Source organism: Myotis davidii, unplaced genomic scaffold (genome assembly GCF_000327345.1).
Source record: "Myotis davidii unplaced genomic scaffold, ASM32734v1 scaffold3621, whole genome shotgun sequence".
Classification (NCBI taxonomy): Eukaryota; Metazoa; Chordata; class Mammalia; order Chiroptera; family Vespertilionidae; genus Myotis; species Myotis davidii.
The window spans coordinates 7,632-26,274 of NW_006291124.1; the positions used below are offsets into that span (position 1 = coordinate 7,632).

General features: G+C 41.6%; 1 protein-coding gene across 4 annotated transcripts in view; it reads left to right on the top strand.

Moving 5' to 3' along the window:
• The window catches only part of LOC102753133 (glutathione S-transferase A1), a 28,566-nt gene that overhangs the window by 3,005 nt on the left and 6,918 nt on the right, over positions 1-18,643 (top strand). The window contains exons 3-5 of one of the 4 annotated variants that reach the window (XM_015564330.1): positions 1,551-1,692; positions 3,963-4,094; positions 4,959-5,318. The exons of 1 other annotated variant lie outside the window; for it this stretch is intronic. In XM_015564330.1, the coding sequence (XP_015419816.1) occupies positions 1,551-1,692; positions 3,963-4,094; positions 4,959-5,081 (397 nt within the window). In that variant the 3' untranslated portion in view covers positions 5,082-5,318. Of the gene's footprint in view, positions 1-1,550; positions 1,693-3,962; positions 4,095-4,958; positions 5,319-8,059; positions 8,166-13,355; positions 13,463-18,487; positions 18,540-18,643 lie in introns of those variants that run through there. 2 more of the 4 variants (XM_006764309.2, XM_015564329.1) reach the window with 2 other exon arrangements.

Sequence of the window (18,643 nt, forward strand, 5' to 3'; positions counted from 1 at the left end):
AAGTGCCCTAAATTCATGAAAGAAATGTCGAATAACTTGTTATATAACTGTAAATAATATAAAAATATTAAAAATTAATTTTAAACAAATTTCTTTACACATTAGTTATTCTTTCACAATGCAGTCATTTTGATTGCTTTTGGGCAATGTAGGTATATACTAAATTTCGGTCTTTCTAGTGTTAAAAAGTGGAGACAATAGAAATGTCCATCAACTGGTGAATGAATGAACAGAGTGCAATATTTACACAACGAAATGTAATTTAGCCATAGAGAGGACAAAATTCTGATGTAGGTGACAACATGAATGAACTTTAAAAATAGTATACAAAATGAAAGAAACCACACACAAAAGCCCATATATAAAATGATTCCATTCATATAAAATGTCCAGACATCCAAATCCATATAAGCAGAAAGTACTTGTGTGATCTCCTGGGGAAGGAGTTTTGGGGAAATAAGAAAGGGACAGTCAAGAGCACAGAATTTCTTTTGGGCATGATAGGAAATGTTCTGGAATGAGAGAATGTGATGATGATTTCAGAATGTACTAAAAACTACTGAATAGTACACTTTACATAAAGGGTGATATTTATGGTATGTAAATATAGTATTTCAATAAAGCTGGTATATTTATAAGTATTGTAGCAAACCCAGTTTAGAACAAAAGAAAAAACCTCCTCTATAATATGCACTGGTTGGAACTATATAAAGGATCGCTCCCATTCAGGGGATGTTTCAGGTAACGTCTTAAGCAGTGCAAACATGGCCAAAGTTTAGAAACAGCACATGGAGAAGGTTGGGAACTGTGGTCCATGGGAACTCACTGGAAAAACTGCTGATATTGGGCATATTTATGGGCCTGGGTGGTGTAACAGGATGAGAGAGGGAGAGGGACATGACAGGTGTCTGTGCCAGGGACTCTCTGCAGATTCCTCAGGTGGCAGCCTTTAGCCTTATGGATCACATGGGGTTTGTGCCCAGAACCAACCACAGCAGAGATGGCAAACCCTAGGTAGCATCTCACTGGGTACTTGCAATGACCCCACCAATTTCTCTATGCCTGTGACTCTGGACACCTCACTGATGTTCTCTGTCAGTATATTTGGTCATGGCATAACAAAAATTTTAGACATAGATAACCACCTTGATATGAAATGTTAAAACTAAGTGAAAATCATAGCTGAATGACTGGTATATAAAAATGCACCCAGCCCTAGCTGCTTTTGCTCAGTGGATAGAGCTTCAGCCTACAGACAGAAGGGTCCCGGGTTCGATTTGGGTCAAAGGCACATGCCCGGGTTGTGGGCTCGATCCCCAGTAGTGGGCATATAGGAAGCAGCGATCAATTATTCTCTCTCATCATTGATGTTTCTCTCTCTCTCTCTCCCTCTCCCTTCCTCTCTGAAATCAATAAAAATATATTTTAAAAACTGCACCCAATGGAGGTGAATCACTTTGCCACCTCCCAATACCCCATTCTCTTACATTTTTAAACTATAACATGTAAGGCAGGTGACAGTTGACAATTGGGTCATTTTTGTCTTTCAGGATTGATATGTATTCAGAAGGTATTGCAGATTTGTATGAAATGATCCTGCGTTTACCACTATTCCCACCCAATGAACAAGACGCCAAGATGTCCCAGATCAGAGAGAGAACAACACATCGTTATTTCCCAGCCTTTGAAAAGGTAAGTGGGCTGTTCAGTGTTTGGGGCACTGAGACTAGAGGACAAAGAGAAGTGGTGCCTGTGCAGTCCTGGGGATTTGACCTTCACTTCCAATGGGCCCTCCTGACTACTGATGGAGCACCCTGGCTCTCCAAGGATGTTATCAAAATCAGCTGTGGGGAGGACATGTACCTGGTATATCCAAGTTATAATCTGTCAGCAAAAGTTCAGTTTACTAGGACCCAATTTAGAATTCTCTATTTGATGGCATTTCATGGCCACAGTTAGAGCCACACTAGCGATTGGAGTAGATCCTGCAGAACACCATGCAGGGGCTTTTCATCCAAGAGGGGCGCGAGGAAAGCAACTCACTGGAAAATATGCTGACAACAGGCAACATGACCCCAACTGCCCACCAGGAGTATATGGTAGGGTTTCTGGGATGGATGAGATGTATCTAAACAGAGAGAAAGGCAGTGGGATGGAGAGGAAGAAACAGATAAAAAGATGTTAAGGAATAAATAATCTACACATTTTGTGGATATGTCTCTCAAACTTTTGAGGAATAAAGTTTGATGGAATAAAGTTCCATCAATATACATAATACATAACATTAGTTAATGCTTCTCTTTGAAGGTAAAAGGAGAGTATTTCAGATTAGAACACCCTGGAATCATGCTAAATAAAATCATGAACAACATCAACAAAAATATTGTAAGGGATACCGGAGGCTTACATGGAAGTAAAAAGATTAATACTGAGGAACTTATTTTTATTAAGTATTAAATCATTCATTCATTCAACAGATATTAATTTGTTGCTTGTGTGTGAGGTTCTATTCAAAGTGGAAAGAATTTGGTATTAATCAGAACATACTGGTACACTCTCCTGGTCCTTGTGGTGCTAAGAGTTTAGGCACATTTCACATGATGAAAACCTAAATAGATATTGCAATTTAGGTGTATCTATACTTTGAAAATAAAGAGTTCCATGATCCCATGAATAAAGAGCCCCATGATCCCATGAAAATAAAGAGTCCTATGATCACATGAATGCAAAATGCATATAACAATATAGCATTTGATATTTTATTGTAGTCATTAAGTACTTATCCATTCATATCTATCTATCTATCTAGTCTGAAAGTGTATTTGAAAAAATGTTATCTTTAGTCAGTGGTCCATGAGTGCTTTTTTTCTCTATGATTTCCACATTGCTGCAATGATTTTAATAAGCATCACATATTTCTCCAATATTTAATTATAAAAAACTGAAACAGAAGAGTTGAAAGAGATGTACAATAAACTCATATAGACTCAGCACCTAGATTAAAAATTAACATTTTATAATTATGTTTGCTTAATCATATATCTCCCCATCCCTCTCTGCTATAATCAAACATTATTTTTTTAAATATATACTTATTGATTTTTTACAGAGAGGAAGGGAGAGAGATAGAGAGTTAGAAACATCGATGAGAGAGAAACATCGATCAGCTGCCTCCTGCACACCCCGTACTGGGGATGTGCCCGCAACCAAGGTACATGCCCTTGACCGGAATCGAACCTGAGACCCCTGAGTCCTCAGGCCGATGCTCTATCCACTGAGCCAAACCAGTTAGGGCCAAACATTATTTTTTGATGCATTTAGAAGTAAGTTACCGACAAGTGCAGTCACCTTAGGTAGTTCACAGGTGAATTGTAACAAATTCTCCCAATGTTATTGAGAGGCACGGGTGGCTCAGGAGTAAGAGACAATGTTGTAAGACAAATGGTGAGTTCAAATTGTTCCAGGATTATTTCAGATCCTACATAGGTAGACCTGGAAATGAGACGAGCAGACAAGAAGAGAAATATAGACTCTGAAATAGTGTTCTCAGGATTGAGGAAGGATGTCATGAAGATGGAGTCTTTGCCCGAAGGAGAGAGAGAGAACAGCCTGGAAAGACAAGTCCTGAAATCTCAGAGCTGCTGAGGCTTCCGGGCGTGTGGCACATAGAAACACAGTGCAGTCAGTGCAAGCCCTGGCCAGACCAACATGCACAGAGGGAGCCCAGTGACGTGGGAATGGGAGAATGAGATGGGTGCCTGGGCTTCAGCTGAGGGGTGAGGAAGGAACAGCAAAGACCTGCTACTCTCTGTCTCATTGAGTCAGGGGAGATGAATGTGGTCTGATGCTCTGCACCGGTCCAGTGAGACAGCACAGATGGGAAGCTGGGATGGAGAGACCTGGGAGGAGCAGGGGGACCCAGCCTGAGTGCAACTGTGTTCATAACCTGCTCCCTCCCCCAGGTGTTGAAGAGCCATGGACAACACTACCTGGTTGGCAACAGGCTGAGCAAGGCTGACATTCACCTGGTTGAACTTATCTACCAAGTTGAAGAGATTGACCCCAGCCTACTGGCCAACTTCCCGCTGTTGAAGGTGACCCCTTTCACAGCCCTGGGGAGGGAACCCACATCTCCCATCTTGGAATCTAATATCTGGGTTCTTGGACTGGCCATGTTATGATCACATCATTGTCCACTCCCCACTGCCCCCAGGTCTCCAAAATTTGCTCATAGGCCCTGTTCTGAGGCAGGAGAATCTTGTTTTGCCAAGGAAATTGGAGGTGGATGCTGCCTCAAGGAGAATAGTTTGTCTTTCACAATGAGCGGGACCCAGGGCTTAGCGTCTCTGTGCTCAGCCCTATTCCATGCAGTATCTGTCCTCATTTTCTCTGGGATTCCCTTCCTCCCCCCTGTGTCCTCGTCTCTCTTACCTGTGACTGTGTGAGCAGATCTCCTTCCTCTGATGTGCTTCTCTCAGCTCCTGCTCCTTCTCTCAGATACTGTGTTTCTCTCCCCACCGCCCCTTCTCTCTTTCTGTCTGTCTGTCTCTCTCTCACAGGGAAGATTGCTTTTGACTGTCCACATGGTTGACCTATATTTTCTCTCTTCAGTTCCAGCCCAGTTGTCCCACATATTCATTTCTCCCGTTTGGAGCCTTTACCTGTGTTGCTCTGACAGTCACATTAGTCTTCCTTGCCTGCACAAGAGTGAGAATCCACAGGATTTCCATGTGGGAAGAAGACTGTGAACTGAATCCTGTCTCTGGGGAAAGTGCTATTGGGCTGTGTTTCCTTCCTCTTATCTTCTTGTCTTGCTGGGTGTCCCTTTCCCAGCCCCCTGCTGGTGCTGATAGAGGGGACTCCGTTGGTCCTGTCTACGAGGGTCTCTGATTCCGTTGCCTGTGTAATGAGGGTTGGGTGTTGTGTCTCCATCTGAGGCTGTGCTTTGTGCATTGCAGGCCCTGAAAACCAGGATCAGCAACCTCCCTCCTGTGAAGAAGTTTCTGCAGCCCGGCAGTCAGAGGAAGCCTCCCATAGATGCAAAAGCAGTAAAAGCAGCCAGGGAGATTTTCAAGATTTAAATAATGCAGGCATGGATTCCTAGCACATGCAGGAGCAATTTTCTGAAGTTATCCAACAGTGAAATGCTCTACCTTGGATTTTCTGAGAATAATAAGCTTTTGCAAGTAATCAAATAATAAACTACCATGAGCTGATTTATTTACAATTTATTCTTGTTCATTATGATCCAATATGAAATCAGATTTTCAGTCTCCTTCGATTGCATCTCTCTTCGAATTCAAAATTAAATAAAAAAATGGAAACATGGACTATGAGGTCTCTTTTATCTTTTCCAGTAATTGTCATGTGTCTGTCACAAAGCTCTTCAAAGAGTTGAGTGTAGAATTCATATCTGACATTCTCAGTTGTTCACAAGAAAATAGCTACCCCTCTTGGTAATGGCATAAGAAATTTTCTTTAAGAGCTGCTTTCCTTCTGGTAATAAAAATGTTTTGGTTATGAGTTTTGCTGTCATGCAATACAACAGCGATATGCCTACTACAGACTCATTAGTGTCCTAGGGGTTGGGGAAATGATGAACAAGACAACAAACCAAAGCTCTGCTCTCTGGTGCCTTTCAGTCCATGACTCCTTGGTATATCAACGCTCTGCTACTTAATGTTCTGTGGGGCCCTGGCTGAGCTTTCTCTGAGATCACTCAATGTTGCTCAGACCTGGACTTCCAAGGTACAGATTACATGTATAAATTATATGTTACTGAATGCATATAAAATCTTTTTTCTATTTTCCTGGCCTGTCACTGGGCCAGAGTGGCTGGATTAGGAGTGATTTCTAACTTTGGCCACATTCATGGCTCCTAATGAACACCCTCCCAGAAAATCTGGGCTTTTGGCTTTGGCATACTTCCTCATAGCACGGGGAGGGAGCTGACAGACACACAGGGCTCCCTGTTTGTAGCTTCACTTCCACCTAGTCTGCTGTCTCCTTGCAACCAAAATGGTTTTCCTAAAATGCACATTTGAGTATCACCACCTTCTTTAAGTCCTTCAGTGAGTCCCATGACTGGGGATCCTTCCTCACAGCCCTCTTAACCCCTTCCTTTCCACGTGGCCATGCTTAGCTCCTCACCTCAGTTGCTTCCCAGGGTGAGTCGGGCTCTCCTCTGTACCTTCCCACAGAGCCCTCTAACAAAGCTGAATGCCACTGTGCCTCCACACTCTCCTGAGAGGGTCTGGTGTTCAGGCATGGTGTTGGCATCCTTACTGCTCCATCACAAATGGCCATAACACCTTGGACAACTCCACCCACAGCTTGATGACCTAAGGGTTTGAGTCTGGGCTTTGGGAATTCCTCACCCCCTCCTCTGCCTGACATCTGTATTCATTCACTCATGTCTTCATGGATGTGTTCATATCATTCAAGTGCAACATAGGGATCTTGCATGGACTCTGATGCAAATAAGTCCACTGTAAAGAAACCCTCACGAGCCGAAACTGGTTTGGCTCGGTGGATGGAGCGTCGGCCTGTGGACTGAAGAGTCCCAGGTTCGATTCCGGTTGAGGGCATGTGCCTGGGTTGCGGGCACATCCCCAGTGGGAGATGTGCGGGAGGCAGCTGATCAGCTTCAAAATAATATCCCATTGTTGGGAGAAGTAGGTTCCCATATATTGGTTTCTTGTGTTTGCTATAACAAATTACTAAAACTGAAGGACTTAAAACAGCAGAATGTATTCTTCACACTTTTGGAAGCCAGAAGTTCAAAGTGTTGTCTGGGCTGCACTTCCTCCAGAGCTTTAGGGGAGAACCCTTTCCTGCCTCCTTCAGCCTCTGGTGGCTTTTTGCTTTCCTCGGCTCATGGTCACATCACTCCAATCTCTGCCTCTATCTTCACATCAACTCACCCTCTGTGTGTCTGTGTCTTCTCTTCTTTTGTACAGACACTCGTCATTTGATTTGGGGCCCACCTGGATAATCCAGGATGATGTCATCTCAGGTTCCCTCACTTAATTACACCTGCAAAGACCCTTTTTCTAAGTACGGTCACATTTACAGGTTCCAGGTATTTGGACATGGATCTGTCTTTTTAGGAGGCCACCACCATGACCACCCCGCACCCTCCACAACAAGGTACAGATCAACAACATTGTTGGCAATTCTGAAGCAGGGGGATGGGTATGTTGGGCTTTCTCTACTTTCTACCATTCTCTCTATGATTGTATTTGCTGGAAATAGTCCATTTAATAATTTAAAAAACTACGTTATTTATTGAGCTATTATGCGCCAGGTGCTGTGCCAGACAATTGGGGACATGACTGGAAACAAGATAAAAGCCCCACTCTCAGGACTTCACAGAGTTTGGGGAAAACTGATATTAAACATATAAGGTCAAAATGCTGTAGTGGCTCAAAGTAGAGTATTCCAAACAGAACAAATGGCTCATGCAAAGGCCCAGCGGCTAGCAAGCCTGATATGAGTGTGGCATAGAGGAAAAGGTGTACTAACCAGGCTGCCAGACTTAGCAGAGAAAATACAGGATGCCCAGTTTAATGTGAATTTCAGATAAACAATAAATAATGTTGTGGAATAAGTGTGTCCCTTGTCTGAAATTCACATTTCATCAGGTGTCCTGTATTTTGTCCAAAACCCAACAGAAAAAGTATTCCACCATCAGCTTGCCCTTTACTGACCTCAGCTCCCTGTGCTGCTCACAGAAGAGGTTTGTTATTTGCCTTAGTCCTTGCATCCAATTCATGCAAACCTCTCAGCAAGCCCTTCAAAAAGGCCTGCCCACTGATTGGCAGAGAGAGTTTCACAATCACAGCAAGCCCTTCAAAAAGGCCCTTCTCTGCCCACTGATTGGCAGAGAGAGTTTCACAATCTGAAAAGTTTTGTTTAATCTTTTATTTGCTGACCTTGAGAAGGAACATATTAACCAGTCGTTTCGTGATCCGAGGATGACTTGCCATTTTTCTTCTTATTTGGCATTGAACCCATGGACCCTGAACATTGTGGGAGGGGATTTCCCTTATCTGGAAGCTCCCTCTTTCAGAGAGGAGGAGTTATTCAACTGTAAAACCGGCTTCTAAACAAACGAGGAGGTGGCTGTGAGTTGCTGAGACAAGTGGGAGACAGATTTTAATAAGGTAAGTACTGGTTTTATAAACCTTCATATATAGCACCACATTCTCACAGTGAAGTCACCAAAACAATATTTCAAAATGTGTCCATAGTACAAGAAAATGTCTGTTTTATACTCACATCGTGCCTTCTTGGTGTGCTTAGGAACAGTTCAAGAGTTGTGCATTCTATTACTGTTGGATGCATCTTTATGAAAATGTAAAATAGAAGAATTTAGAAAGCGAGAGCATGAGCATTGTGGTGTGAGAAAAAGTAATAACATGAGGAGAAAAAAATGATAGCCTTTTAGGCAATCTGAGAATCTGATCAGTGCAAGAGAGTGTAGGTGTTTGTACTAAAGTTGCTTTCTCTGTCGAAAGAGTCAACGCGCAGCCATTGTGAATGGTAATACTGTAATACTACCGAGGCTGTGAAAGTTCAAAATTAAATTTATCATGATAGGATAAAATCAGTCTGAATGTCAGTGGAACTAGATTGCTCTCAGTCTCTGCTGTGATTAGCTAACTGAGAAGTCCCGTGTTCTCCTGGGGTTCATGGCCAGTCTAGGAAATGGCTGGAACAGGGTTCCCAAGTGTGGTGCTGTTAGTGTGTTGGGCTGGGTAATACGTTTGTGAGGAGGTGTCCTGTTCATTGTTCTATTTTTTTTGCTTGTTTGTTGAAAAATATTAAAGAAATGTGCATTTAGTTTCAAGAATGTACTTGACAATAGTGTTAACATATATTTTCTCAAATTTTCAAGCTTTACACCTTTAAGCAGCAGCAATGAGCATTTGTTTACAAGTTTTACAAGAAATCATCACTTTATCGATTCAGTCACCACAGTTAAGATTAATATTCTCACTTTTTCCCTTCATCTCACTCTGTACTTGCAGGAAGAACACAGAGTGGGGTAGAGTTCCATCCTGGTGCTATTTACAGTCTGTGGAGTTGAATGAGAGGTGAAAGTGGATAGAGAATTACTGCATTTTTGAAAACAACTTTATCTTGGAAAGATGACATAGATTTAACAGCCAACTGCAAAGTCAACCATAAAGTATTTCCAACTAAATACACAAAATAAGTGTCTGTTAGGAGAACATGGTTAATGAAAAAAGCTGGATAACATTCAGAATGACTATGAGTGAATAAAATATCATTGTTCTGGAACTCTGAGTCAAGAGATAGCTAGCTAGATAAATAGATAAATAAATTGACAAATAGATGATTGGCAGATGTAGACAATAGACAGATGATGGAGTATGGACAGATAGATGATGATGATGAAGAAGATAGATAGATAGATAGACAGACAGATAAAAGAAGACACATGTGCTAACCAATGTGTCCAAAGACTCACCCATCTCCCTGGAACTGAGAACAGGTGGGGACCTCCATTTACTAATTCCTATTAATGACTTTTATGTACATTTTCACATTTAATTTTCTCAATAGCCCTCAAAAGTACATATTACCTATCTCTATTTTTAGAAGAGAGAATTGGGGTGCAATTATTAAACAACCTGACCACTTTATGAACCTTACAAGGAAAGGAGTTGGGCTTTGTCTCTATGTCTCCCATCTCTGTGCTAAGAAATGCCGTGAGGGCTGTCTTGGAGCCTGCAAACCAGCCTCAATAAATCCGGGACTTGTTGGAGGGTCGCTGGGACAGCGCTGCTGGTTTCCAGGACTACAGCGAGGGACTAGCTCTCCGCTGAATGACACAAGACACTGACTCCAGCAAGGGGACCCAATCTGATGTCTGTTCTCCCCCAGCAGTCTGTGACCCCTGAGGGCATGGAGCAGGCTTGGTCCCAGTGTTTAACCTTAGCAGGGTGTGACAAATGAGGGGTGTGACCTACTCAGGTTCTCATGTCTGCCCACCAGACTGAGACCAATGAGAGCAGGGACCAGTCCTGGTTCCTGTGTTTCTCAGTTGACTCTGACCCTGACGGCAAGGAGCTGGTCTGGTAACTGTGTCTACCACACACATGGCTCCCAGAGGGCTGGCACCAGCTTCAGTCCTTCTGTGCCTTAAAGCAGCATATAATTAATTTTGGTTTTAGTCCAGTTTTATAAGTTAGTAACTGATATAGTCCTTTTGCATTTCTTGTGATAGTAAATCATTTGGATTTGATTTTATTAAAAAAACTCTGTGATGAGAACCACCCCGAGAGACTTAGCTCCTTTACTTTACTACGGAATTATCATAGGACATATTCCTTTCAAGGAATATAAGCTGACTTCCTTATTCAGGTGAAATATAGTGATGCTATATTCACTCATAGTTTTTTAGGATATCAATGTACAGCAAGGCATGCACATATTAATATTTCTTCTTGTCAAACCACTAAAAATCAGGGAACAAAAAGGACCTTGGGAGTTCAATATTTTTCTCTTTCCTGCCTCTTTAACCATTAGCTGACTAATGGGTTCTGAATGGGAAAAATGAACAAAGGTCTCAGGAGAGAAGCACAAAGCCTGCCAAAGTGTTATGAAATCAGAAGACGAGTTCAAACTAGCCTAACACTAACAAAACATAGGAGAGTAGAGGTGGTGCTTTATCTGTTTAAACTTCAGTTTCCTTGTCTTTAAAAGAGGATATTAGAAGCTGTTTCCTAGGGTCGTTGTAGATGGTAGACACAGTAAGTAGATACTGAGAATCAGGAACAAAGGTGTGTGAGCTCTGGCAAGTCGTTGACCATCTGGGGTTCTCATTTTCTGCTGACCAGGCAAAGTTTCATGATAACTTTTGGCCCAGTCATATCAGGACATTGGGTACCTCCTATTTGGGAGGGGAAGAAAGTTGCTTTTAAGGAGGAGCTTTATGATAAAACATTACATAAGATAGAAATTATTTCTCTTTGTAACTTGATCCTCAATCAATGGAGGAGGGAGCTTAGTGAGAGGATTTGTCACTAAGCTCTGCGAATTCTAGTCCATAGCAAACACCTGCCACATGCTAATGCTAAATTCTCCTCTTCCTTCTGCTGAATCATTGCATCTCCATGTCCCACGATAAGAAAGTACAATAGACAAAGCCTCCACTTATAAAGCAGGTTGATTGCCCAGCCAGCATGGCTCAGTGGTTGAGCGTCAACCTAAGAACTAGGAGGTTGCGGGCTCAATCTCCAGTGTACGGCGTGCAGGAGGCCGCCAATCAATTATCCTCTCTCATCATTGATGTTTCTACCTCTCTCTCCTCTCCCTTGCTTTCTGAGATCAATAAAAATATATTTTAAAAACTAACAAACAAAAAACCCTATTAAGCAGGTTGATTAAATATGTTTCCACAATAGTCTTTTCTTTCTAAAGCTTAGATTCATGAATCTCATATCCACAATGTGTATATTAAAAACATTTTGGTATTAAAATTCAAGTCCACTCACTTTTTCAGAGATATATCCATTGGGTAAAGAGAAGTATGTCTTTTGTCTCAAACTCCACAACAAAATTTTCCAGGAGAATTAATGTTTTCTAAACAGCACTTGGGATTTACAAAGAAAATGCAACTGTTTCTCCCTAAGTCCTGGCTTTGCGATTCATGCTTTTATTGTTTTTATTTTTGCAGAATTTCCATTCAGCCAGCCTTCCTATGGTTCTGGATGATGTCTGTTTTGTCTTTTAGTTGTATTTTTGAAGTGCTTGTGCAAGGCAGCAATTTCAGGTGTTTACCTATGTTGCCATCTTGGTTTTCGCTATGTTTTTTTTTTTTTTAATGTATTTATTTATTGGTTTCAGAGAGGAAGGGAGAAGGAGAGAGAGAAAGAAACATCAATGATGAGAGAGAATCATTGATCGGGTGCCTCCTGCACGCTCCCCACTAGGGACCAAGCCCACAACCAAGGCATGTGCCCTTGGCCGGAATCGAACCTGGGACCCTTCAGTCCGCAGGCTGTCACTCTATCCACTGAGCCAAGCCAGCTACGGATACGATTCATGCCTTTAATGGGTCCTGTGTGTTTCCATTCACACAATGATAGACCTAGTTGTGTCCCTTGTTGGAGCCATTGAGTTTCATTCTCAGGTTCCTGGCTATGTCCAGTTGCTATGCAGCCTGGGAAAGACCAGACACAAACAAACTATCTCCTCCTCTTACAATAACCAAGCAAGTGTGCAGACGTGCACACATCTACACAAACACAAACGTAACTGAAACTAAACTTCACAAAACAATGCTTATCTGTTGTTAATAGAATGCACTCTGGTATTTTCTATTTTTTTATTTCATTTTTTAAGTTGGTGGATACCACTTGACCTTGAGCAAGTTACTCTGGAAGCCTCAGTATCTCCTACTGTAAAAGGAGAGTAATTACAGAATCCATCTCAGGTGATTTTTATAGGATTAAATGAAGATAAATAGGTGAGAGAATGCGCATTGTATGATAGGCATTGAACAAATGTTAGTTCCATTCCATAGACTGTCAAGTTAATGCAGTAACATTAATTTTCTAGCTTATAAAACACACTAAGTATAGGTAAAATGTAGAATTCCAGAAAAGGTAAGGAATTAGCACCCTGTGTTTGTGGAAAGAATTAGGGTCTTTAGAGCTACAATTAAGTGAGTCTCTGCCATAATTTCAGCTTTTGAACAAATGCAGCATAAACTCCAAGGCGCTGAGGACTGACTATGCTCCCCCCCCCCCCCCCCCCCCTTCAGTGAAGTCCTCTGGTTTCAAGCTACCTCACAGGCTCCCAGGGTCACACCTGGGTGATTTCTGGCCCTGCCCTTTTTTAGTTCCCTTTTAGATTTCAATTTCCATCACTAGCTGGAGTATGACTGTGAATGTGTCATTTAACCTCTGTGCCTTGGTTTCATGTACTGAATAATGGGTATAATAACTAATTCATAGGCTGTTAAGAGGATTAAAAATATAATATGTCCAAAGGGCCAGAATCCTTAGGAGATTTTCAATAGTCATTACTTTTCTAATCCTTCCCCTCCCTGTAATACCCATAAATACATCTTTACCACACACTTTCCCCTATTGCCTGCCAAGTCAATCAGATATTACCCACTAGAGACATAACAATGGTTTGGAGCAATTTTTCAGGGGTGGCTATTGATGGGTGAGAAATCAGACCAAGAAAGACGTTCCAGGGACTCTTTCAACTCTGCCATGAATAGGGCAGATACTCCCTCAGCATTATGGGTGTTCTCCTACCACACATCATAAAGTGAATGTTTGTGATTCATTCATTCATTCATTCATGTTTAGAGAATTCAGGAGACTGCATCATGGCTGGGAAGCCCAAGCTTCACTACTTCAATGCACGAGGCAGAATGGAGTCCATCCGCTGGCTCCTGGCTGCAGCTGGAGTTGAGGTGGGTTCTGAGTTCTGTCATCTTAAGTTGAATCTAAAATTGACTGTATTGAAGTACTTTTGTTACCAGACTGGGACCAGCCCGGAGAGGGTCTGCCTCAGGCCACGGTGTAGTGTGTGGGTTCTTGACTTGGTGTAGGAAAGGTTTCACAACAGGAGTTCAGGTGATTTTGAGAGTACTATAAATTTATTTGCTTATTCATTTAACCTTTTAAAAGATGGGACAGTGAAGCAAAGGTAGGATTTAGGATAGAAGAAGCAACAGGAGAGAGGCTAGGCAGTGGTCTGCTTTGGCTCCCGAGAAACATTAGAGGGAAGAAGTGAGCCAAGGCAGAGCTGCTGTTAGCTCACTGGGAAGTAAAGGTCACAGTGATAGAAGTGAGCCAAGGCGGGGATGGTTTTAGCTCACTGGGAAGTCAGAGGAAAGGGGGCCTTGGAGACAGGATGAGGCGGTGAGCCTGCTGCTCTCCTAGTTGCAAGTCTCACGGAGACCCTTAGAGTTTCGGAGGAAGTAAAAAGTTCATGCCCAAGAAGGGGCATGGGTGTGCTCTAGAATGAGCCTGCACTTGTCTTTGTCCTGAGGGCTTCTTATCTATTTTGTTTTCCTATGGAGGAGAATCTTAGGGGAGGGCTTCATAGAATATTCATCAGCTTTCCAGTGGTGTTTTTAATATGCTGATGCATCCAAATAAGTGTATAGGGACTTCGGGGTTGTTCTTTGGTCTGTTTTACTATTTTACTTTTTCTTGGGTCTGTCTGGTTCTAATGGGGTTTTTGTTATTTGTTCCCATGACTTCATCTGTCCTTGGGTTTGGCTGGCACAAATGGCATTAATTGGGTCTCTGTGTTCTATCTCCCCGACCAGGTGATTTAAGCTACATATTCTCTGGTTAGGGAGAAGTATTAACCATTTGCTCCCAAGTGTCCTTGGTAAGGGAAGATAAGGTCTTGTGTTTCACTAGCTGTCCATAAGTTGTTCAAGTTGTTTGGCCTGGTTTAATGTTCTTGTCTCAGTTTTCCTATTTCACTTGCCCAGGAATTTTCCTAGCTGCTTACTGTCCTGCCACACTTTCTCAGTAAGCTATAAGCTTTTTTTAGCTTCTGATAAGTTTTGCATTAAAACGAAAACTGCCAGTTATTAAGAGGTGAACAGATTCAACCTAATGTATTATTAAAATTTCCTCTCACCCTGGCCGTTTGCTCATGATTAGAGCAATGGCTCTCAAATTGAAAGATCACTGTTTGGATTCCTGGTCAAGGGCACATACCTGGGTTGCCAGTTCTATCCCCACCCCGGTCAGTGGGGGTGAGGGAGGCAAGCAATCGATATGTCTCTCTCACATGAATGTTTCTCTTTCTATCTATCTATCTATCTATCTATCTATCTATCTATCTATCTATCATCACTGTCTCTCTCTCTCTCTCTGTCTCACTCTTCCCTCCCTCCCTCCTTCCCTCCCTCCCTTCCAGTCTCTCTATAAAGAAAAAAAAGTAATGGAAAAGTATTTTTGGGTGTAGATTAACAACAACAACAAATTATTCTCATTAAGGAACATAAACAATTAAAATAACTTTAAGAAACTAATCACAATGTTTGGGCCTTCTTTGGATTTGAATTTAAACACACTGTAATATATCATTTGTAACATTTATGCAACATTAAAAACATGAACATTGATTGAATATTGGATGATATTAAAGAATCATTGTTGATGTTTTAAGTGTGATCATGTATTGTGGTTATTTTAAAAATAATTCTTATGTTTTAGAGGAACAGATTGAAGTATTTAAAAGTGAAATATATGATGTCTAGAATTGGCTTCAAATTATTACAAGAACGGTAGAGTGGTGGGCAGAAACACGACATAGGGTTGGATTGAGTCAGTAATTATTGAAGCTGGGTGATGGGTACAGGAGGATAATTTTCTGTTTATTTTTATGCATGCTAGAAATTTCCATAATAAAGAGATAAAAATAAAATGCTATTAGAAAATAAGTGCAATTTAAGTTAAAGCCTAAACCAGAAATATGGGGAGAAGCAACTGTAAGAAAATGTGTGTTAAAAGATTTAATACACCCACTCTGCAACAATTTTGTTGAGCACCTTTCAGTACCAGCTTCTGTGCTAGGTTCTGGGGATACAGATGAATAGGACAGACAAGGTCCCTGCCCTCAGGAAGCTTACAGTCCAGTCAGGATGCAGACAAGTAAACAGGTGATTAAAAGAAGAATGGGAGCATCTAGGAGCACAGCCAAGCACTTACAGTGTCAAAATACCAGATTCCCTGTGGAAAACTGTCAATTCTGTGGCACTGTGTCAAGCTCCACCCCCTAGAGGGGTCAATGAGAAACACACCTATCAGTCCAGATCAGAGGGCCCCAGCGTCTGTGTGGAAGCCAGGTTTTCCCGGGGAGGGAGTCATGGATTAATTCAGGAATCTGGTTCTTCAGGTCAGAGCAAAAAAAGAGGGTTTCAGGTGAGATAGCATTGGGTGACAGGAGCTTCCCTTCCAGTGCTCCGTTGTAGTGTTATCCCTCCGTAATAATGTGTACTTGAGCCTTGGCTTACACTTTCTTGACTGTTTTGTGAATGCATAGGAGTTTAGTTTGGTCCTTTCTCTATTTCATAACTAAAAAAGTGCTCAGAAATGCAAATAGTGCCACCCAGCTTTTTTTCTATATATACTAGAGGCTCAGTGCATAAAATTCATGCACGGAAGGGGGGTCCCCTCAGCCCAGCCTGAACCCTCTCCAATCCGGGATGCCTCAGGGGATGTCCAACTGAACCGGCAGTCGGACATCCCTCTCACAATCCTGGACCACTGGCTCCTAATTGCTCACCTGTCTGCCTGCCTGGTCACCCCTAACTGCCCCTTCCCTTGCTGGCCTGATGAATCCTCACTGCCTCTGTGTGCTGGCCTGGTTGCCCCTGGCTGTCTCCTGCTGCCAGCCAGGTAACCCCCAACTGCCATCCCCTGCTGGCCTGGTCGCCCCACATAGCCTGCTTGTTCAGTCATTTGGTCGTCCCTCACTAACCCCCTGCCAGCCTGGTTGTAGGCAGCCATCTTGTGAGGGCATGAGGGTTAATTTGCATATTGCCTCTTTATTATATAGGATACAAGTAGCCCAACGTTTTTGTTGTAGTTCAGACTTCACCTTTGGGGTTCAGCACAGGAGGTGAGCAGCAGATGATTCTGAGAGCATCCCAGGCTTCCTCTCCTCTATCCCAGCTTGACTGAAGAGGGTGTGGGGCAAGGAATGTAGGTTAACAACAGAGTGTATTTCACCCAGGTTATATTGATTTAAATTTAAAAAATAAAGGGAGAGGATAGTTAATATGAAAAGCAGTCATCTTTAAAACCTAATGACAACTTGTATTTATTGAGCACCTACTGTGCACCTGGTACTGTTCAAAGGCCTTTGCATAACTAACTGAACTTATTCCCATCAACCTATAGCTCAGGTACCATATCTATACACATTTTATAAATGAGAATATAGACAAGGGAAAAAATCAGTAATGTGTTCAAGTTCCAGAAAACAGTACATGAAAGAGGTGATATTCACATCCAGGAATCATATAAAAAACTAAAGTTGTTGTTTTCTGCTTAAAATTTAAAAACTAATTTGGGAGCCCCTTTTACTTTCTTTAATTGGGAATTCTACCTTAGTGTGTGTCAGGCTTTTCTAAAGAGGAAATTCTGAGTACAAAGAGTTCATGTCATAAATGAAAGAACAGAAGAAATCTCCAGAAAAAAAACTAAATTAAATGGACGCAAGCAAACTACTAGATATAGAGTTCAATACAATGGTTATGAGATTGCTCAAGTATCTTAATGAGGGCTTCAAGGGACTTGGTGAGACTTTCAAGGAGCTTAATGAGAATTTCAAGGAAATTAGTGAGAACATCAACTACCTGAATAAGGACCAGTCAAAAATTAAGCATACACTAACTGAAATAAAGAAGAATTAACAGAGTGTCAATAGTAGAGCAGAGGATTCCAAGAGTCAAATCAACAATTTGGAATATGAGGGAGCAACCAAACACTCAATTAGAAGAGCAAAAAATAATAATAATAATCATAATAGAAAATATGAAGATAGTTTAGGAGCCACTGGGACAACTTCAAGAATACCAACATTTAAATTATGGGGGTGCCAGAAGAAGAGAGAGAGCAAGATATTGAATACCTATCTGAAGAAATAATGAAAGAAAACTTGCCACTACCTGGTGAAAGAAATAGACTTACAAGTCCAGGAAGTGCAGAGAGTCCCAAACAGGCCCACGGTTAAAGATGAAGAGAGAATTTTCAAAGCAGCATGAGAAAAGCAGTTAGATACCTACAAGAGATTGCCCATATGACTGTCAGCTGATTTATCAAGAAAAAATTTGCAGGCCAGAAGGTAATGGCAAGAAATATTCAAAGTAATGAATAGCAAGAACTTACAACCAACATTACTCTATCCAGCAAAGCTATCATTTAGAATTGAAGGTCAGAGCTTCACAGCATTACATGAAATATTGAAGGGTATTCTTTAAGATCAGGGGGAGGAGGAACAGGAGAAGGAGAAGGAGGAGGAAGAGGAGGGAGAAGAAGAAGGAGGAGGAGAAGGAGAAGAAGAAGAAGGCAATAAATACATATGTAACAACAATTGTATCTAAAAATTAAAATAAACAAGGAGTCTAATGAGCAAAATAAATCATGAATAAAATAAAACCAGAGGCATGGAAACAGGGAATAGACTGACAAATCTCAGAGGTAAGGGGGGAGGGAGGGGAAAGATTAACCAAAGATCTTTTTAAAAAAACCCACAAAGATCTTATATGCATATATGCATTACTATGAACAAAGATAATAAGGTGGTGAAGGCCTGGGATGGAGGGGGAACTGGGTAGCGGGGGTCAATAGAGGAGGGGGGAAGGGAGAGTATCTGTAATACTCGCAACAATGAAGATTTTTTTTTTAAGTTCTATAATGCTTGTGGAATGAATAACAAGAACTCCTTTACTGTTTCTGCTTTCCAGTTTGAAGAGCAATTTTTGACAAGTCCAGAAGACTTGGAAAAGTTAAGAAATGGTAAGACTATGTATCTAAATTGCTGTGATGAGGGTATCTATAAAGTCAATAGTGAGGTTTGACCAAGCAATGCCTGTTTGTGTTTATCGTGGGAGCTGGCGGGG